The 21,610-nt window shown below is 61.7% G+C and overlaps 1 protein-coding gene across 1 annotated transcript in view; it reads right to left on the reverse strand.

Annotated features, from left to right (window-relative positions):
* The window catches only part of PLXND1 (plexin D1), a 36,736-nt gene extending 15,170 nt beyond the window's left edge, over positions 1-21,566 (reverse strand). The window contains exons 1-12 of the mRNA XM_081275891.1: positions 20,067-21,566; positions 9,210-9,386; positions 8,458-8,589; positions 8,222-8,322; positions 8,011-8,140; positions 6,566-6,743; positions 6,309-6,417; positions 5,923-6,025; positions 2,884-2,988; positions 1,066-1,155; positions 798-894; positions 164-318 (exon numbers count right to left, since the gene is read on the reverse strand). Of these exons, the coding sequence (XP_081132017.1) occupies positions 164-318; positions 798-894; positions 1,066-1,155; positions 2,884-2,988; positions 5,923-6,025; positions 6,309-6,417; positions 6,566-6,743; positions 8,011-8,140; positions 8,222-8,322; positions 8,458-8,589; positions 9,210-9,386; positions 20,067-21,419 (2,730 nt within the window). The 5' untranslated portion in view covers positions 21,420-21,566. The remainder of the gene's footprint in view (positions 1-163; positions 319-797; positions 895-1,065; positions 1,156-2,883; positions 2,989-5,922; positions 6,026-6,308; positions 6,418-6,565; positions 6,744-8,010; positions 8,141-8,221; positions 8,323-8,457; positions 8,590-9,209; positions 9,387-20,066) is intronic.
* Positions 21,567-21,610: the final 44 nt, after the last annotated feature.

Genomic DNA, 21,610 nt, shown 5'->3' on the forward strand with positions numbered 1-21,610 from the left:
GTGAGGGGCCTTGATCGCCGGACCCCTCAGCTTTCCCTGACCTTGCTATTGCTCACGGGTCACTTGCATGCATGTGCCTAGGGTGTCCCCCCAGCCCGGAGATGCAGAGCCAGGCTGGGCGCAGGGCGGTTCTGGCGTGCGAGCGCCCCCTGGGTGTGCTTACCGCACGGATCTCAGGTGCGGGGCAGGAGCCGGGCAGGGGCTGCAGGGGTCCCCGCAGGCGGCAGCCGTCACTCCACACGCACAGGTGACCCTGGTCCTCGCGGCCTAGGCACTGGGAACAGTCGGGGCTGCCCATGGCACAGTTATAGACCACAACTGCAGGGGACAGTGGGGTAGAACGGGTCACCCAGAGGCAGGGGCTGCGTCCCAGATCTGGACCCTGTGAGGTTCTTGGCACCCCTGAGCCTGGCTGAACCCATCGCTCCTGAGCGTGACCCCATTAGGTAGAGCCACTGGTTAACACGATTCACAGATAAGAGCTCAGAGAGGGGGAGTCACTTCCCCAAAGTCACACAGCCTGACCCTGGGGGAGCTGGGGTTCACAGCCAGGCCCACCAGTGGGCCTCCCGGAGGCCAGGAAGGGCTGAGCCACATGGGCTCTGGGAGGCCAAGGCCTAAACTCCCAGTATAATAATAATAATAATAATAATAATAATGGCACCATCAACATGGGGGGCAGCTACACCCCAAAACTATTCTCACGGCTTTGCACCCTCGCTGAGCCTTCTGTAGAGGGGGACTGTGGGGTTCAGGAAAGAGCCTCCATGGGTGTGGAGACCCGGCAGGGAGCCCACCTGTTATGGGGGGCTCGGGGTTGTCCAGGAACTGCGAGGGCCGCCCCTTCAGCTGGAGGCTGAGGTGAAACTCCTGGGTCTTCAGGGTCGTGTGCAGCTGTGGGGGGGAAAGGGGAGAGGGCGGGTGGGCGGCTGCGTCTTTTCTGGGGGAGGGGGTGTCGTGGGGGCCGAGGGGGCAGGGCTGTTGGGGAACAGGGACCGGAACCCAGGAGAGGGTAGGGTGGGGAGAAGGTCTCCCCGGTCCCCTGGGGGAGGCCATGCCACTTACCGCCACTTGGTTGCAGCGTACCACTGAGGTGTTGAGCCAAGTGGCCTCGAAGGTGTCCTCTGGCCCCAAGCTGCACTCCAGGGCTGCCCCCTGCGGGAGACGGGGACGGAGGGGGCTGAGGACAGCCAGCCAGCGTCCCTCCCCTCTAACCCTGTCACGACGCCCCGGACTGTCCCCTGAATGCTGGCCTTGGTCCCATCTCAGGTCTGGGTGTGGCTGCACCACCTCCCAGAGGCCCCTTCATGTCCAATGTCGGGGGGGACCAGGAGCCCATGCACACCTAGGGTTCCTGCCCTGGGTGTCACTGAGTGGCTGAGGCTGGCTTTGAACTCTCCATCCTCCTGCCTCAGCCTCCCAAGCCTCTGGGGTGACAGCAGTCTTTGGACTTAGCATCCCCCACCTCTGCCCCATAAGGCCACGCCTCCACGTGGCTCTTCTCCTGACCCAGCCCTCTCTGTTCTTTGGCCTGGGTAGCCTGTCTCCCTTTGGGCCACCAAGCAAGACTTCAAATGCCACCTCTGCTATGTCCCAAGCTGTGTGATCTCCTACAGGTTGTCCTACCTCTCTGAGCTTTATTTTTCCCTAGCTGTACATTGGGCGTGGACTTCCCTCCCATTGGTGGGGAAATGGGAGATGGTGACTCTTAGGGGTCTGCATGCTCTAGGTGCCTAATATGTGCCAATTGTGATGGGTATACAGGAAGTGCTCAATAAATACAGCGGCATCAATAACTAGCTAAGCGGGTTCTGTGTGCGCTGGCCCAGCCCCTGGCCAGCCTCAGGCGGGTCTTCCTGTTTATGTCTCTGTCCCTGGCAGATGTGACACCCTGCAGAGGACAAGGTCAGCCGGTCCCTTTCTGGGGTCACAGTCCGGAAGCGGAGGTAGGGAAGTGGCTGCTGGCGGCCAAAGGCTCATTTTGACTCCTGCCCTGAGCCCAGGGTGACCTGGTGACAGCAGAGCCAGGGTCCCTAGGGCTCTCCAGGGCCCAGGCCCCTCCCCGGGATTCTAGAAGCTGGCCTGGGGCACTCGGGAGGCCACCAGAGCTGCCCTTGCACCCTCCAGGCGCCCCCTGCGCCCCCTGTCCCCAGCCTGGCGGGGGGGGGGGAGTGGGTGGTGCCAGCTCCAGCCCCGGCCACCAGGCCTCCTGACACAGCCAGATGCCTGGCACGTGGCCCCCACGTGTGACAGCTCCTCCCTGGAGGAGACAGATGGCGCGTCCCGGGAGCCGGGAGGGGGAGGCTGGCATGGGGCCAGACCTGTCATCACTTCCCACCCAGGACGCTGGGGGGGACAGCCCAGGGAGGGCCGCGTCCCCTCCCTGCCCTGATTTTGGGGGACAGCCTGGTCACTGGACAAGCAGGAGCCGAGTGACCCTGTCCTGGGCCTCAGTTCCCTCTGGACAGTGGGGCGGGGTGGCACAGGGCTCGGTGGCTATTTTCCAGGGTGTGCCCAGGGTCACAGTTCAGCCTGGGGACAGGGCGGGGACAGGTGGGGCGCATATGGGTCGCATCCACCACGGCTGCAGCAACAGGCGCCCGGGCTGGGTCCTTGCTCCTGTTGGGGCGCGGGAGCAGCTTGGGGACCTGGCCACAGCGTCCTGCTGCAGCCGATGGCCGCCTGCTGTCCCCATCGCCTGGCCTCAGTGCCACCTCCTGTTCCCCCAGTCCTGTGCGACCAGGGACTTTCTCAAACAGAACCCAGAAGGTCCTAGAGAGCAAACCCAGAGCCCCGCGGGTGCCAGGGGAACGGCCCCCAGCCTCTACCCTGTCCCGGCCTCTACCCTGCCCCAGCCTCTACCCTGTGCCGGCCTCTACTTACGTGGAAGGAGGCCGCGTTAGCCAGGGGCACCAGGATATCCTGGGGGCCCCCCGTGGGGACAGGCGCCAGGGACAAGGGCAGGATCTGGGGGCAGTCCTGAGGGTCCTGTGGATGAAGCACAGGGAGAGGGTCACATAGGGACATTTTGGAAAAGAGGTGCCTGGCTGCCTCCGGGCCTCCTGGAGTCCCGCTGGCCTGGAGGACCAGGGAGTCCTGAGGAAAGTCCCCCTAGGTCATAACATCTGAACAGCCGCCCCATGGAGGGCTCAGGGCCACCCGGAGGCGGGGTTCATGGGATCCTCTTTCCAGATGAAGAAATGGAGGCAGCTTCCTGGGCCTCACTTTTCCCAGCTGCAAAATGGAGCTGTGCTGACTCTGGAGGGCGGTCAGCCGCCCCGGCCCCTCAGCCAGGCCTTTAGCACGTGGTTTGGGGACAGCTGCATGCAGGCCCCGGGGACAGGCTGTGCCCACTGTGCAGAGGGAATGGGTCTAGGCGTCGGGCAGGGACCAGGGACAGGGTGGTCCCTGCCTGAGCCCAGGAGGTGGGTCTCTCTAAGTTGGAAGTCTGGGGTCCAGCCTCCTCATACTCCAAGACCCTGACCTTCTGGGACCAGCAGTGACACGGCCAGACCTTGAGGAGGGAGGCCCCTCGGCTGACCACAGGCCTCAGGTGGAGGGAGGGAGGATGGAGTTTGCTGTGTGTGCTCACACTAGCTGCTGTCCCTCTCTGGGCCTCGTTTTTATTCTCATCATGGGGCCTTTTGAGGCAAAGCCACAGGACAGACCGGCCCCAGGGGAACGGTAGGCCCGGCTGCTGCCCCGGCGCAGGCTCATGTGCAAACCCCGTGGAATTTCAGAGAACGGAGGCCACATGTTTCCAATCCGCCTCACAGTGGCTGCCAGGTCTGCTTCGCAGCTGGCCGGGGGCCCGGCGACTGTCCTGGGCTCCACCCCCCTCGTGGTGAGGTGGCCGACAGGGGGGTGCAGGGGGCCGGGCGGGAGGCCTCCCAAGAGGGCCCCCATGCTGAATGGTATGGGACCCCCCTAGGGCCCCCCTGCTCCCCTGAGCTGCGCGTCACCCTCCACGCTGAGCCCCGGGTCAGGTTCTTCTAGTGCCTGTGCCACCCCAGTCCCTGTGTCCCCAAGACTGGCCTGACCTTTGGGGGACCCCCTCCCCAGCCTGTGGTGTTGGAGACTGGCCCTGCTTCTCCACCCCAGGGACAGGGGAGCCCCGGCCTCCCCCCTCTCTCCAGACTCCATGAGAAGGATGATCTTCCAGTTTTCTGAGGCTAGGCAGGAGGGGGGATAAGGACACTGCCTTGTCACCAAGGAGAAAGAGCCTTCCTGAGCAGGGCGCCCCCTCCAGAGAGACAGGGAGGCCCCCGGGACTGTTGGAGCTCCTGGATCCAGCTGTGCCTGAAGGTGGCTCCCTCCCTCAGAGGATCCAATGAACTCTGCGGGCCGGAAGCCAGTTGGGTTGGTTTCTTGCCTGCACACAACCCAGAGAGCTGGCCCTCCTGTCCCTGCACAAGCCATCGGGTGTCCCTCTGCTGCAGCATGGGACAGAGCCAGGCCTTAGGAAGCCACGGCTGACTACCTCCAGGGCAGAGCTGAGGAGGCAGAGGAGGGGAGAGGGGCCTGGAGCCAGATGTGGGCCCAGATGTGGCCCAGCCTGCTCCAGTCACAGCTCCCAGGGGGCAGAGCTGGGGTGGCCCCAGGCCCCGTACCCCCAAAGCCGGCGCTCTCTGCCCTTATACGGGCTGCACCCCACTTCCTTCCCGGGGGGACCCTGGGGGTGTAGCAGGAGGTGAGGCTCTGGGGACCCCCTCTCTCCGGGAGGCACCTCTCCCCCCGCCAGCTCCCCAGGGTCCAGGGGGAGAGCAGAGCCCACTGCCTGCCGGCTGCCCGGAGGAGCCTGGCGCCTCTGTGGCTAATTGGCACTTAATTAAAGGCCAAATTGAGCCTCAATGAGAGCCTCGAGCAGGCCTGGGGTGGAGGCCGCCTCCTGCCAGATCACAGTAATCCTGCAAGACAGGCCTCCCCACACCCCAATCCCCACCCCCCCAAAGAAAGGCAGAGCTGGGGGTCAGCGGGCTGCTGGACCACCCGGTGAGCTCCTATGCACCCGTCCAGGCCCCACCCAAAAGTCCCCTCTCGAGAGCAGTGTCCCCAGTCCCAGCCAAGCAGAGGGGCCATCAAGCTCCCAAGGAACACAGCAGCCTTTTACTGAGCACCTACTATGTGCCCCCTTACGGACGGGGTGCTCACTCCGGAGCCTGGTTCCTGACCACCAGCCACTGGGTCCCTACTGCCCCTGGGGAAACCGAGGCAGGGCTCCCCACTCAGTTCTGGATTTGGGGAAGAGGGTAGGAGTCTGGCTGGGTGGTGTCCTCCCTCAGGGACAAAAATGCCTTTAGCTGCTAGGGAGGCTAAAAACACAGAAGGTTAAGATGGACAGCGACCCAGTCCTGGGACCCGGACAGGAAGGGGCATTCAGACTGCAGGTGGGCTCGGGTTTCCCAGAGGGCCGTGGGGCTAAACTATGGCCACGCTGTCACACCAGAAGCCTCATGTCTAGGAGCCAGGCCGGACGGCGCACGCCTGTAATCCCAGCAATTTGGGAGGCTGAGGCAGGAGGCTCCTAAGGTGGAGGCCAGCCTCGGCAACTTAGCAAGACCCTGTTTAAAAATGAAAAGTCAAAATGGGTGTGGCTTCGTGGTTAAGCACCCCTGGGTTCAATCCATGGTAGAAAACAAAGACACTTCACCTCTGAGAAGAATCAAGGATGTGCGTCGTCGGTGGCCATAATCAAAAGCAAAAAAGAAAGAAACAGGAAGCAATGGGTGTGTCCAGTCGTAGGGGATTGGGGAAGCAACGGGTATGTCCAGCGATAGGGGATTGGCCCAATGTGAGCCCCACACAGCTGTTAAATTCAATGCCCAGGATGTGACGATGCGGAAATGTCCTCAACAAATTAACATTTTTTAAAAAAAGGTAATGAAATAGGGGGGACCAGGGCGTCCCCCAAGCCTGGCTTACCGTGGGGTTTGGCGAGGCCTCGCAGTGGGACTGGTTGGAGACACAGGCGTGTTGCTGGGTGCACCAGAAGCAGGGCCATGGTGCCGACAGACAGCGGGTGCAGCTGGAAGGCAAGGGGCACCCCTCAGACTTGGGGCTCCCTACCTCTTCTCCTTGTCCCTGACCCCAGGAACTGGACCCAGAAAGCCAGTTCCAGTCCAGGGAAAGGACTTTGTCTTGGAGGGGGTGGGGACACCGTGTGAGGAGGTGACTTTTGAATAATGGAGGGGAACCACGGTGAGGTGTCTAGGGAGCTGTGAGTGCAAAGGCCCTGGGGTAGATGAGACCGGAGCCCCCCGGCTGTTTGCAGGGACCCCCGTTTCCTAGCCCTTTCCCTGGGGACTCACGCTGCCTGGGGGTACACCTGGGCCATGCGGCTGCAGTCGTAGATGGTGAAGTTGGCCGAGACGATGTCGCGCCCGTTGACCCTCAGGGCCATCTCCAGGGTCACGTGGTCTGCAGGGGACCAGGGGCGCCAGGGAGAGACATGGGGGAGGGGTCTCGGCTCACACCAGAGGCTGTGACTTCAGGGTCCCTGTCACCTCCAGGTGAGGGCCTACCATTGTGCCCCCCCAAACCGCTGTGAGGACCCCCGGGGGCTCACCCTGGTGGGCGGGGAAGGGCGGGAACTGTCTCCTGGGCAGCAGGTTGCAGTAGGCGATCTGGTGGCCGTAGGCGGGGCCGGGGACCCGGGCCACTGTGCGGATGTCCTTTCCGTAGTCACAGGCCATCTGCATGCCACTGAGGCTGGGCAGGCTGCCCGAGATCTGCAGGATCATGCCCTGGGGGAAGGGGCCGCAGTTTGTGGGGGGCCTCGGCTGCCCCCTGACCGCCCGGCTCCCTCCCAAGGGCCGAGCCTCGGGCCTGAGTCTGGTCCTTCCCGGGTGGCCCTGGAGCGAGGGACAGAAGGCCTTCCCTGGAGGGGACTCGAGGTCAGAGGGCCACCCGACCTGTGACCCTCTGGTCCCGTGTCCCCCTCTGAAACACGGTAGTCGAGGAGGCTCGGCGTCATCTGACCTCTGTGACCTCCCGACCTTCACACCCTCCCAGAGTCTCCGATCTCAACCTACCCCAGGGCCTTTGCTCTGACAGCTCCCCAGACACTACCTTGCTTTACCTCCGTTATTCAAAAGGCCCCTTTCTATCGAGCCACCCTGTCCCCCTAACCTGCTCTAAAATGTCAATCCTCTGCCTCCTGTTTCTTTGGGCAAAGTATTCAACACCACGTGGCCATTTTATCTTGCTCATCCTCTCTCCCAGGAGGGCACGGTCGTTTCTCCCAGGGCCAGAACTTGGTCCTGTTCATTGGTGTCCAGAATGGGGGTGGCACATAGTAGGTGCTCAATAATACATGAATGCATGAACCCAGGATGGGTGGGGAGAGAAGACGAGAAGAGAAGTCTGATGTTCAATCATGGGGGGAACCAAGGAGCCCCAAATGCTGGGCAGCCCCAGGCTGGGCCATCAGAATCTCTCAACCCAGCCTGGGCATATAAGCCTCTAATCCCAGCAGCCATTGGAGGCTGGGGCAGGAGGATCACAAGGTTGAGGCCAGCCTCAGCAACTTAGTGAGGCCCTGTCTCAAATTTAAAAATAAAAAGGGCCGGGGACAGGGCACAGTGGTGAAGCCCTCACAGAGGTCCCTGAGCCTGGGCCGCAGTCCCCTCCCGGGCCCAGGTCCCCACCATGCTGCACACTGGCATCTCTCTGGGAAGGAGAAATGTCCCCGTCGGGTGGGGACCTGGCGGAGAGAGAGGCAGGCAGGTGGGCCTCCCTCCTAGTCCTCCCCTGGCTCCACCTGGGGCTCCAGAACCTGCCCCCGACCTTCAAGCCCCGGGTCCCCTGCACTTGGTGACCTTGAGCGAGTCATTTGACCTCTGCTGGCCCAAGTGCTGGGGACAGCCTGGTTCCTGTCACTTCCCCGTGATGTGCCTCCAGGTCCCTGGGGCACCCTGGGCAGGGCTTCCCGTCTCCAGCCGTGGCTGCGGGGCCCAGGGCCGCTCCCCAGCCATGTGTGTCCCCAGGCTGGAGGGTGACATGGGGACTCACGGGGTACTCGCGGCGCACGTCGATCTCGGCGGGCAGGACGGTCATGGCTGGGCAGCGGCCGGGCCCCTCGCTGGCGCTGGTCCAGAAGTGCGGCTGGGTGGCGTTGGCACAGTCCTGTTGCAGCGTGCACCTGCGGTGGCACTGCAGGGTCAGGTCCCCAATGCCACCAGGGAGGTGGCCTTCCCCGGGGGTGCCCTCCCGGCCCGCTCACCTGGTCTCCAGGGCGCACCAGCCACAGTAGGCGTCGGCCGCACCCAGGCAGGCTGCACAGGTGACATGGACGTCGCAGGCCGCCACCTTGACTCGGGCCATCTGGAGGCAGAGGCCAGCTCAGGGAGGCTGCCGGCCTCTCCCTGTGGGGAGGCTGGGCGAACTGAGGCTGGGGTGGGGGGACCCAGGGAGGCCAGGCCGCCCTCCACAGGTGACGTCCCATGGCCCGGGGCTTACCTGGTGGGACGTCATCAGATACAGGTACCCGGGGTCAGCGGGGTCAAACTGCATGACGGGGTGCACGGGCTCCCCGTAAGCCACCGTCACCACCCTCCTGCTCACCACCTGCATGCTCTCGTTCAGGTTGACCTGCGGGGACGCGGCTGTCAGGCGAGGCTGTGTCAGGGGGACCTCCATCCCTGGGGACCTGGCCCAGGCAGGGCTGGGGACTCGGCACCCGCTCCTGTCTCAGGTCACCGTCGCCCGGGGGAGGGGGGGTGGGTCAGCAGGACCCCCACCAGGAACCCAGCCAGGCTTCCCCTCCCCCCACCTAAGGTTTCTAGAACATTCTCTGGGAGGATGTTGGGGCCTCGGCCAAGAACAAGGGCTTTGGAAGGTACCGATGTCCACCCCGAGCAACTGGCCTGTCATAGAGGGTGGGGGACAGGATCCAAGGCTCTAGGACTCTCTGTGTGTCCCCCTGGGAGGCTGAGGCAGGAGGATCCCAAGTTGGAGGCCAGCCTCCGCCATTAAGTGAGCCCTAAGCAATTTAGCAGGATCCTGTCTCAAAATAAAAAGTCAAAAGGGCTGAAGGCGGGGTCCCGAGGTTCGGCACCCCTGGCGCCCCCCAAACACATGAATTCCTTGTAGTTTATAAAGCGTGAGGTCCACGGGGGAACAAGGAGGTTGAGGCTGGACCCATGGAGGCCAGGTGCACACAATGGGCCTCCCCAGCCCAGCCCTCGGGGGAAGCCTCCCGCCTCCCCTACCTTGAGGAGCCGGCCATTGACCGTGCCCAGGAAGACCACGGTGTAATTGTTGGCGCTGGCCACGGCCACAGACGTGAGCCCCGGAGCCCGGAACACGGGCGAGGACTTGAGGGGCTGCAGGATGGACAGGGGGTGCTGCAGATGGGCTGCGCCACAGTCCAGCTGCTCTGGCTGGAGCTGGAAGAGAGACGGCAGGTCAGACCTCAGCTCGGGACCCAGCTCAGTGTCTGGCTCCTGATGGATGCTCCTAGCTCCAGGCCTGGCCTTGACTTGACCTTGAGCTGATCCAGGGACAGATGTTTCAGGTACACAAGACGCAGGGGGCCCCCGTGCAGGGGAGGCCAGGAGGGTTGGCAAGGGAAGAAAGTCCTCCTGACTTTTAAGAGGCTGCAGAGGGTCCAGCCACTGGGGAGGCTGAGGCAGGAGGATCTCAAGTTGGAGGCCAGCCTCAGCAGCTTAGTGAGACCCTGTCTCAAATTAAAAAGGGCCAGGAGTGTGGCTCAGTGGTTAAGAGCCCCTGGGTTCAAATAATACATGTGTCACCATGACAAGATAATGGCAGGCCACCTTTGCTGGGAACTGTGTCAGGGTCCCGCTAAATTGCTGAGGCTGGCTTCGAACCCGTGATCCTCCTGCCTCAGCCTCCGGAGCCAATGGGATTAACAACCTGCGCCACTGGGCCGGGCTAAAAGAGATTTTTGGAACTTTTCTTGTGTGATTTTTTTTACAGGCCTAAGTCACGAATGGTATGCCCAGATGTTTTTGTTTTTGTTTCTTTTTTTGCACAAAACCTCAGCTGATTTTCCAAAAGAAAACAATCAGTAGTGACTCCTTCTGTCCTGGGGCAAACCCACAGTGTTCATGCCTGGGGCTGCTCCCAGGGTGTCCCTTGGGAGCCCAGAGATAGGGTGGGGCTGGGGTGACCTGGGACAAAACCCAGGACTAATGATCCAGAGGATGGCTGTGGGCGACCTGAGTAAGTCACTTTGCTTTTCTGAGCCTCCATTTATTCGACTATAAAATGGGCCCATCTACTAGGACCCCACCTGGTCGCAGCTGGAACGAGATGGTTCCTTGTACAGTGCTCCCATGGTAACCTCCTGGAAACCGTTAGTGACCCTTTTGTGTTTTAGACGTAATTGTTGCTAATATTATTTTTATTAAATATAATTGGGGGCCGGGGGTGTGGCTCAGTGATAGAGGGCTTGCCCACCCAGCATAAGGCCCCGACTTCCGTCCCCAGATACGCTTAAGCAAAAACAAGCCAGGCACGGTGGTGCATGTCTGTCATCCCAGTGACTTGGGAGGCTGAGGCAGGAGGATCCCAAAGTGGGAGGCCAGCCTCAGCCACTTAGTGAGGCCCTAAGAAACTCCGTGAGACCGTGTCTCAAAATTTAAAAAATAAATAAATAAAAAGGGCTGGGGGGAGTGTGGCTCAGTGGTCATGATCCCCAGGGTCCAATGCCCCGTCGTCCCCCCACCAACAGTAACACCACATCATCCGTCATCTCTGCCCCTTGCACCTTAGAACCCGGGTCCTGCCTCCTCGGGGTCTTTGTCCTGGCTGCTCCCTGAGAGCCATGCTCCAGCCTGTCCCTCTCATTTGTGGGGGGACTCATTCCATGTCCCCCAGAGCATGTCTGAAGCTGCGAACCTGCGCGGAGCCCTGGGTGGACTGTGTCCTGTGATACAGTGTCATTCACAAACCCAGGAAGAGACCCACGGTGACTAAGAATGGATGAACGACAGCAAAATAGTCTGATAAAAGTGACAGGAGCGCGGCGCTCACTCACAAAAACCCCATTGTGCGGTGGATCTTAGCAACCTGACGGCACATGACACCTTTTCCTTTCCTTATTAAGAAACTACCATTTCCACTTCAAAGGAGCCCGTCCCAGCCTTTCGGGCACCGCTGAAGGGTCTGCACCTCCCTGACTCTTATTAACTAAAAATATTATTAACCGAGATAACGGTCACGGGAACAGCAGCCCCAAGACACCGCGACATTCATCGCATCTGATAACTGAGCCTGGCACTGAGTGCCTACCGGGAGGGTAGTGTATACAGCGTGGACACGCTGTGTGCCTTGCAGGAGGGTAGTGTATACAGCATGGACATGCTGTGTGCCTACTGGGAGGGTAGTGTATACAGCGTGGACACTCTGAGTGCCTTCCAGGAGGGTAGTGTATACAGCGTGGACACTCTGAGTGCCTTCCAGGAGGGTAGTGTATACAGCGTGGACACGCTGGACAAAGCAGTGATTCACACATCCCAGGCCCAAGGTTTCATCCAGGTCCTCAGAACGGCTGGTGATTTAAAAATGGATGAACTGCTCATTTCTGGAATTCTCCATTTTCTATTTTGGGGACCTCATTGGACCATGGGGTAACTGAAACGGTTGAAAATAAAAACCACACACAAGGCTCTTTCTCAACCTCTCACTTCAGCCTCCACCCCGGGCCTGACTTCATCCTGTGTGTGTCCAAGTTGGGGACAAGCCCTGGAAAGTGGGTGCTCACCTCTCCCCAGGCTGGGACCCACTCCCAACCCCCTTATCCTGCAGGGAAGAGGTGAAGTGGGCCGAGCCAGGCCCTGCTCCCAGCTCGGGGTGACCTGGGGGCCACAGCAGAGGAGGGGGAGGGGCAGGTGCAGGCTGGGAACTGGCTCTCGCCTGCCTTGACGTTCACAAGCCATTAATTCTGCACCGAAAGAATTTTCTAAAAAGCCTTCCCCCAACTTTTTTTTTTCTTTATCCTAAAAATAAAATCTTAAAAAAAAATTTTTTTTTCTTTCTTTCTTTTTTTTTTTTAAAGGAGAAGTCAGCCATGAGGAGGCTCCCAGTGATCTGTGCTGGGAGAGGAAGCGGGTGGCCTCTCTGCCCCGGGAGATCTGCAGCCTGCAAAGGGATCAGAAGAGGAAGTTGGGATAAGGGACCCCCCAGCCACCCACCCCACCCCCAGACAGGCAGGAAAGGCCTCCAGGAAGGGAAGCAGCGGCCTCCCTGAGTGTGGCCTCCTCCAGTGGCCTCCCTGAGTGTGGCCTCCGCTGAACGTGGCCCCTGGGGAAACTGAGCCCACAGGCCCCCAAGTCCCCCTGCTGAGCCCATCACGCTGCCTGAGATTCCCGCCCCAGCATGGCCCTGCCTTCACGTCCCCCTCCCTGAGAGCAGGAGCCAGCCTGGACTGTCCCCCCACAGCCCCCAAAGTTCTAGAAAGATCCAATCTGAAAGGCCCAGCCTTCCTCTGCCGCCCACAAACCCAGCTGGGCACTGTCCCGAGGATCAGGCCCCCACCCTCCAGCCTGGCACCCCGGGGACCTTCGTGATTCCTCTCTGGCCAAGGACTCAGTCTCAGTCTCAGTTCCTCCCTCATCCCTGCCCTGGACTCCAACCACGCCAATCTCCGCAGTTCCTCAAACTTTGCCAAGCTGTTCCCTCGGGCAGCCAGTGTCCTTCCCAAACGTCCAAGCCATCCGGGGTGGACACTGTGCTCCCTGGGGTGCCTACTTATCAAGGGAGGGAAAAAAAGACCCTAATTTTGACTAAAGTGTGAATGACTACATCCAGCCGTTTGCTTTCAGAGGCAGAGGGATGGAGAGCCACGCCGCTAGGTGCAAGAGGATCCAAGGAAAAAAACAACATGCCTACTGTGTGCCGAGCAACATCAGGAGGGGCCCGTGAGGAGCCCCAGCAAGCTTGTCTGGGTTCCCCTAAGAACCTTAGTTTCTTCTCTAAAATGGGGTCAAGCCCGTGGCCACGGGCCTCAGCTCTTTCCTGCGAGCAGGATGGGCCTCCCTCTCGAGCAGGCGGCCTCCTGGGGCCTCCGCTCAGCTCTGCCCTCTCTCCCATTAAAACGCTGACATTATCGATTTCCTGAGCAGCTATAATCGTGTTGATTTTCTCTCCCCAGGAAGAGGCTCCCAGGCCCGGACTCCGCGGGCCTCACATCCTGCCCACAGACCCCAGCAAACCTCAGCCCCCCACTCCTGGGCACTCAGAGAGGATGAGGCCAGGTGGTGGGTGCTGTGGCAGCTGTGGGCCCTGTGCCCAGCGGTCCCTTCCCCTTGCTGGGGCGTTAGGGGGTCGGCTGGGGGGGGTGCCAGGCCCAGTGGGGGGCTTGGTGCTCTGCACCCCCAATGCCTCCCGAAGCTGGGCCCTTTGCATTTCCCCTCCACAGTGGCCCCAAAGGAGATTTTTCTTTTTTGCTTTCTGCAGAGCTGCAGCTCGAACCCAGGGCCTTGTCTGTCACTAGGGCCACCATCCACCACTGAGCCCCAGCCCCAGTCCCAAAGGAGGGACCATTTTATTTTATTTTATTTGTACAAGGGATGGAAGCCGGGGGACGCTCTAGCACGCAGCGACACTCCCAGCCCCCTTTTTTTTAATCTTCTATTTTGAGACAGGGTCTCACTTTGTGGTTGAGGCTGGCCTCCAACTTGCCATCCTCCTGCCTCAGCCTCCCCGGTAGCCGGGATTCTAGGCCTGCACCACCGCACCTGGCCCGAAAAGGAGCTTTAAGAACTGCAGATCACTAAAAGTGACATGAGGTCCTGGAAAAGGGGAAGGATGTTTGTGGAATAAACTTGGAGTGTGGCTGAGGGTGTTGTTCGGATGCTGGTTTCTGAGTTTGCACAAATGTTTCATGGGAAAGTGAGGTGTTAGCCACAGAGGACTCTCGGGGAAGGGTACACAGGGACTCTCTGGACGGTCGGTCGTTGGAACTTTCCTGTAAATCTAAGATTATTTCATAAGAAAAAAGTTATTTAAAAAAAAAAGAAAGAAAGCCGGACATGGTGGCGCATGCCTATCATCCCAGCGGCTTGGGAGGCCGAGGCAGGAGGATCATGAGTTCAAGGCCAGCCTCAGCAGCTTTGCGAGACCTTGTCTCAAAAAAAAAAAAAAATAAAAAGGGCTGGGGGTGTGGCTCTGTGGTCGAGTGCCCCTGAGTTCAGTCCCTGTCAGAGCAGCTGCCACACTGGACGCTGGACAGGATCCTGACCACGGTGGCCTTTCACCCTGAGCCCTGGAGGCTCTCAATAAATGTTCCCAATTAGCTGCGAGGCCCGGTCTCCAGTGTCCCCTCCCCTGGTCCCCGAGGAGCTAGGCCCTCCCAGCAGCTCAGGGCAGGCAGGCAGGTGGGGGACAGCTGAGGATCCATCTTGGAGGCCCTTAAAAGGATCCACCAACACTTGGCCCTTCAACAGCAACGTAGCGCTCATTTGCACAGAGACGTGCAGTGATTTGTTCAGAGACACACAGCCTCGTCCAAACCTCCCATGCAGACAGGCTGGCTCCAGAGCCCTGGTCCTCAACTGACCACCCGCCCCACACTCAGCTCCTTAAGAGCTGGAAAGGCCCTGGATTGGAAGATACAGAAATGGAGGCCCATCAGGAGGCAGCAGCTTCTGGAGACCTCCAAACACAGAGGCTGGGCAGAGGCCAGGGAGAGGCCCCGGGTGCCAAGGCTATCAGCCGTCCCTGCCAGCAGCTCGGCCTCCTCTTCAAGGCCGCCCTCTCCCCCCACCTCCCCGCCACCCCATTATTTACCGATCAGAGCAGAAAGTGCTGTGGTCACGGCCCCCTGGGGCCTCCCGGGCCTGGTAATGGAGTCCGCGGCCGCCAGCCTCCGCCAGCCTCCACCAGTGCGTGATTTATGGTGTTTCAGGGTAAAGGACAGTGGACAGGGTGGGACGGCCACATGGAGCGCGGCTCAGGGCGGGGGCCGGTGCCCCAGACCCAGGCAGAGGCTGAGTTTGGTTCCATCGAGGCCCAAACCCGGGTCTCGGAGAGATGAAAATGGAGGCCACACACCCCGGGGTCACCGGGCTCCAGTTCCACGAGGCTGGCACCCCGAGCCTGTCCCCACTGTGTCCCCCTGTCCCCACGAGCCTCCCCAGGCCCCTGCGGACCGCAGGACAGGGTCTGGGTCCCGGCTCCCTCCAAGGTCCCCTCCTCCAGGAAGCCCTCCTGGTGGCCCTGGGTGAAGCTGGTCCCCTGGCCGTCCTGGGGACCTTGGAGAGCTGGGTCAAAGTGTGATCAGTCCCTTTTTGGGGACTGTCATGGAGGAAAGCCAAGCTCTCCATACTCCGCACTCAGAAGAATCCCCGCTAGGAGGCTGGACAGGCCTCCCGGGGTGGGCCTGTCCCCAGCCCCAGAACTGCTGCCTGCAGGTCTCAGGAGCAGCCCCGGCTCCTCCCCAGGGCTCTTCCCAGGTCCCCCCATCGGGGCCACACCCCTTCTGGAGGTGACAACTACAGGCTCTACACACAGACATCCCTCTGCCGCCCCCTTTTGCTCGCTGTGTGACCCCAGACAAGTCACTGAACCTCTCTGGGCGTCTTTACTTCCCCTTCTCTAGATTGGAGCTCACTCTCGCCCCATTCGGTTTCTGGGGTTGTCAAGTCTGTGCAGAGGGCGCTCCGGGTCCACCCCACAGTCTAACTCAGATCCTCCTGGAAACCAGCACTCACCAGGCCCCGCAAAGCAGACTTGGCCGAGGGTGATGGTGCAGGGGCTGGCGGCCACAGTTTGTGCTGAATGTCCCCGGGCCACCCCCATTCTTCCCTGTGCCAAGTCCATTTCACAGATGGACAAACAGAGGCCCAGAGAGGGTAAGCGACCCGCTCCAAGCCCCAGTCAGGAGCTGCGGAGGTGGATTGGACTCTGGGGGAAGGGCCTTGGCCTCTGCAGATGTCCCCAGTTGGCCTCACCTACTTGGTCTACCTGAGGCCCACCTGGAGGCCCGATCACAGAGGGTCACCTGGTCTCCACGGCCCTGCCCACGGCTCCCAGCTACCTACCCAGCAACACCTGTGGGCGGGCAGCGGGACCTTGAGGGACCATAAGCCAGTGTACGATCCACTAAGCAGCTGTGTGACTCCGGGCAAATTCCTTCCCTCTCTGGGCCTCAGCTTCCTCCCCTGAAAACTGGGGACAGCAGCACAGTCTGCTGTCGGAGACCGTGAGTGTTGGCACAGTGTGTCTCCGAGAGCCTGGGACCAGAGCTGTAGCATCCCCACCCTTTTTATTTTATTTTGAGACAGGGTTTTGCTAACTTATGGAGGCTGGCCTCCCATTTGCGATCCTCCTGCCTCAGCCTCCTGAGCTGCTGGGATGACAGGCATGTGGCCACCTCACCTGGAGAGTTAAGGGACATGACCACTCCCGATCCGTCTCTTCAGGCTACAAGGTCATCTCCCCAATGCTTCTCCTCAATCCCACCAAGGGTCTCTGCTTGCTTGCTCTTGACCATGGGGAGCTCACTCCCAGCCCCCAGCCTAGCTCCAAAATAAAGCCCATTTTGAACAGTCCTCTCCCCGGCCACCCCCACCTGGCATTTCTGGACCCTAAATTGGTGCAAAAAATACCTTTCCTGATGCCACGCACATGCCCACCCACCGCATGCCAGTTTGGAGTCAGTCTGGAGACGGAAGCCACCTTGGAAATAGAGCTGCCCACGGGCTCTGGCTTTTGGATTTAAATAGACAAATAGGATGGTCACTCGGGTGACCAGCCCCAGCCAGGAAAGCCAGGCCACACGGGCCTGGGAGGAACGGGATTGTGGACCCTGGAAGCCCCAGAGCCAAGCCTGCCATCCTGTCCTGCAGGGACACCGGCCTCTGTCCTGTGGCTGAGCCACGCCAGGCCACCTCTCCCCCGCCCATTCTCTGAACCCACCTCTGGGACCACACCCCAGCACCCGAATCTGTCTGGAACCCCTGTTCCTTGGTGCCACCTCAGGCTGGGCTGGCCCACTGTGTCCCCAGCTGCAGCCCAGGGTCTACCCGGGGCCTGGCACATAGTAAGTGCTCAAGAAATACTTACAGGAGGATCAAGGGATGTCTTGCCTGGAAGGCGTGACCCCTAGTCCTCTGCCCTCCCTGCAGCCACCCTGCCTTCTCACCAGCCACCTGGGGACTTTCTAGAATATGAAAGATCATTCGAGCACGTGGTGGTGCATGCCTGTCATCCTAGTAGCTCGGGAGGCTGAGGAAGGAGGATTGCAACTTAGAGGCCAGCTGCAAACTCGGGTGCCGGGCACTCAAATCTCTACATGTATTACCTCATTTAATTCCGCACAGCAATCCGCGATTCTAAGGAGGAAGAAACCCAGAGGGCCATATCCCTCCTCTGCCTAAAACACTCCATGGCTCCCTATGGCCTGGATTAATCCCAGCCTCTCAATCTGGCCTCGGGGCTCCTAGCAGCCCTTGGCTCTTTCTCTGTCCACCTGCTCGGAGGCCCTTGGTTCCTCCAGCCTCCTGGCCCCATCCCGTCCCCAGGCAGTCTTGTAGGAGGCTCTCACTTCTCGTCCCCCTCCCCAGTTCCTGCATGTGTGGCCCAAGTTCCTCCTGGCCATCTCTCCACCTTGGCCTTGACTCCATCTCCCCCTAGGTAGCCCCCCCGCCCATGTCCCCCCTTCACGGCACACAGCCCCCTACACCTCCCTGCAATGTCAGTGAGGGCCGAAACACAGTCCCCCAGGGGTCCCCGAGAGCACACAGGGACAGCATACAGCAGGGGCTTAATGAATGTTTTATGCCCGTATCCATCTGGGGGGGCTGCAGAACAAACCACGGGAGGTCAATGTGTGCTGACCAGGAGCGAGTCCAGCCTCTGCTCATCACACCCCATGAGGTGACAGCAGCAGTAATGTCAGCAGCAGGTGCCTGCAGAGGCCCGGCCACCCACTGAGGCCGGCCTCCAACTTGCGATCCTCCTGCCTCGGCCTCCCCAGCTGCTGGGATGACCTAAGACAACCCCTGGTGAGAAAGTTTGTTTTTCTAAGGGTTGTTTTTTATTGAAACTGAAATTCAGGAAGATTACATGGCTTGCCCAAGGTCACCCAGCTGGGAAAGGACAGAGTGGAATTTGAGTCGGGAGCAAAGTTTAAATTCTTAACCTGTAACTGGGGGGGGCCCTGGAAAACGTGTCATGGGCCACCTCTACCTGCCCTTGCTGGAGACCCAAGTCTGGGGGCTCAGGCACTTTTAGGGGATATGTCAAGCGCTACTGGCCTATGGCCAGAGCCAGGCCTGGAGACACAGAGGGGGTGGCCCAGAAAGCCTGGAAGTAGGGAGGGGACCTTGGTCAGCTGCCCCTGGGGCCCTGTTCCCTGGAGAGGCCCTGCCCCCTAGGGAGTAGGAGGTCCAGCCTCTCTCAGTAGAGTGAGTCACTGCACCAGGCCAGGGAGGGGACAGGGGACCGTGAGAACCAGGACACGTCTTGCCTGTGGGGGAGGGGAGTCTGCCAAGGCCAGAGGGACCCACCAGGGGCCCCACACAGGGCTGGACCCTGCCCACGGAGGCCTGGGGGGGTGTCCCCAGCTCAGCCCGGCCCACAGGCCTTCCTGCCTCCTGCGACCCAGAGATGGCCGCCTGGGGGCGGAGAGTGGGGGCCTTCCAGGTCCCAGTCCTTCAGGGCCAGCCCTGACCCAGCTGGGCCAGGGAGCAGCCCCTAGGGCTGTCCCCACTCACCCCCTTAGCTTCAGGGGGGCCCAGCAGGGAGGTGGCAGCCCCTGGGAGCAGAGAAGGAATCTGTTTACTCAGAGCCGCGCAGGGAAGAATTAATCTTGGGACGTCCTTGTCACACAGCCCGGGGACCACAGAGAAGGGAAGGGGCAGGGCCCCAAGGTGGGGGGGGAACTCCCGAATTGCCAGGAGGAGGAACTTCAGTGCTGGGGCACTTCAGGGTGTCTTTTAAAACGGGGATCCCCAGACTCGCCCCCCTAGACCCCTCTGTCTTCCCCACAATGTCAACACACACGCTAGGTCCCTAACCTGGCCTCCTTGCCACCGCCCGGCCCAGCCTCAGACATTTGGATCCCGTCCCTCGGTCCTCATTCAGAGCCCTAAGACCTTCAAATCCCTGTCCACCTGCTCCATTGTCCTGTCCCCTGAATCTGCCCATCCCAGCCACGAAACGTCCACACTAAGAGATCAGAGATCCTGTGTTCAAATCCCACCTCTGCCAGTTCCCAGCTGTGTGTTCTTGAGCAAGTTACTGAACCTCCCTGTGCCTGGGTTTTTTTTTTTTTCATCTGTAAAATGGGAATGAGACTAGAGGATTGTTGTGAAAACAAAGAGAGCATGACACGTGATAGGTTTAGGAGCTCCTCCCAGAGTGGCACTGTTTACCCTGGTCTGCCATGCCTGGTCCACGCTAGGTGTTCTGCTCTGTGATACCTGGTCCATACTAGGTGTTCATTAAACATTTCTTGAATGAGTGAATTAAAAAGTAGTCTCAGGAGCAGACCTGTTGGCCAAACATGCAGCTTCCCCAGAGAACCGATGGGTTCCCCAAATACCAGTGTCCTCTGCCACACAGGTCCCACAGCCCGTCTTGCCCTGAGTCCTGCGGGCCCCTTGTGGGTGGCACACATCTGGTGGCCACGTCTGCCAAGGCTCAATGGTAAAGGCCCTCAGGGGCATCTCAGCACGCACCTCTGCTCAGGCGTGCACCGGGGACCCTGCCCGCCAACCCGGCACCACGGGGCTGTGCGGGCAGCTTTGGCTCTTTGCAGCGAGCGCGCCTGCGTATCCATGGCAACCTGGGCCCCTCCCAGTGCAGGTACAGGGAGGTCCCACACCTGGGACCCAGCACTCAATGCAGTCCCTGCGGGGTGCCCATTGGGGCCGTTAAGGTCGTCCGCAGTCGCCCCTCGGTGCACACCTGGATCTCCCCGTGGAGCCCCGGCTCCTGGCCCATTCAACTGTGGCCCAGAGTGCACACCTGGATCCCCGCACACGCACATCTGGGCCTCGGCAAGGTCCCATCTGCGCCCCGCTTCGCGCCCCCCGTTCGCAGGCTTCCCCTGCAGAGAGGCTCCCCGGCCGGCTCCCCGCGCCCCCCGGGCGTACCTGGATGTTGCGTTTGCGCTCGCAGGCGGGCCCGGTGCCCTGCACCACGCTGTCCAGGACGGCCACCACGTCGGGCGCGGGCTCCACGAAGCACGCGGTGCGAGCGGCGCGGATGGCGGCTTGCACGTCGTCGAAGCGGAAGGCGCAGAGCGCCGCCGGAGCCGCTCGGGCCGCGGGGGTCCCCTGGGGCCGCTCAAAGACCGCAAAGAGCAAGTCGCGCGCGGGGAACACGGACACCAGGCGACTGTAGAGGTCGCCGCGACCCGCGCCGCCCGCGCACTGCAAGCCCAACTGGATGTAGGACTCGGTGAGCTTCTTGGCGTCGCCCCCGGCGCCGCGGGGCAGGCAGATGCGCGCCAGCAGGCTCCGCGCCTGGCTCTCCTTGTCGCCCGCGCGCGCCTCGCTGTTGAGCGCCAGGTACGCGTAGGACGGCGCGGCCCGCGGCGGCTCGGCCGGGTGCAGGAAGGCGCGCACGAAGCCCAGCTTGTGCTGCTCCTTGGCGCCCTGCTTGATCTTGAGGATGTTGTCGTCGGACGGGTTGAGGTCGAAGGTGAAGAGCTTGGCCAGGTCGCCGCGCGCGTCCAGGGAGCGGATGGCGATCTCGGGCGTGTTCTCGAAGCGGTGGTCCTCCAGGCTGCGGTTGCGCGGGAAGTAGGCGCTGCCGTAGCCCGTGTACGTGGCGCCCACCAGCAGGCGGCTGCCCCCCGCGCCCGCGGCCGGCGGCAGCACCAGCCCCACGGTGGACGCGTTCGGGTGGTTGGCCGCCACGTTGAGCATGCTGGGGAACACGGTGACCGGCTCGGCGGGCGGCGCGGCGGGCGGGAAGGGCACGGCCACCGCCGAGATGTTGCCCCGGCGCCGCAGCTGGCAGAAGCCCTGGTAGATGGAGCCGCACACGACCACCAGGCCCTGGCCGGGGTCCAGCTGCAGGATCTTGTTGTAGTTGTCGGTCAGGCGCCTCGGGTGCTCGCACGAGGCCTGCGGCAGCTGCGGGGCGTGACACAGCGGGCTGTCGGCCACCGGGCCCACGGCCGCCTCGGCCTCCAGGCTCAGGTTGGCCCCCGACAGCTGGTACAGGCGGTTCACGGCCGCCAGGTACACGGTGCCCGCCGCGCCGTCCAGGGCGAAGTTGTTGGTGGGCGTGGGCGACAGGAACCGGCGCTGGATCTCCAGGGCGCCGACCCGCGCCGCCCCCAGGAGCAGCAGCAGCAGCGGCAGCGGCGGCGGCCGGGACAGCGGGCACCTCTGGGGGACCGGGCGCGGAGGGGCGCCGAGTGGCGGGCGCGGCGGCAGGGGGCTGGCCGCGGCGGCCCGGGCGCTAAGGGGTGCGCCGCCCGCGGCGCGACGAGCCATCCAGGCGTGCGCGGGCTGCGCGGCGCGGCGAGTGCATGGGGCGCGGCGCGGCCGGGAGCCGGGAGCCCGGAGGCGGCAGGAGGCGGGGGGCGGGCCCGGGCCGCGAGGCGCTTCCTGCCCGCGCCAGCCGCCCCCGGCCCCGGCGCCCCGGCCCGGCTCAGCAGCGCGGCACAGCCCGGGGGCGGGCCCGC

Source organism: Spermophilus citellus (assembly GCF_964194105.1).
Source record: "Spermophilus citellus genome assembly, chromosome: 19".
Lineage (NCBI taxonomy): Eukaryota > Metazoa > Chordata > Mammalia > Rodentia > Sciuridae > Spermophilus > Spermophilus citellus.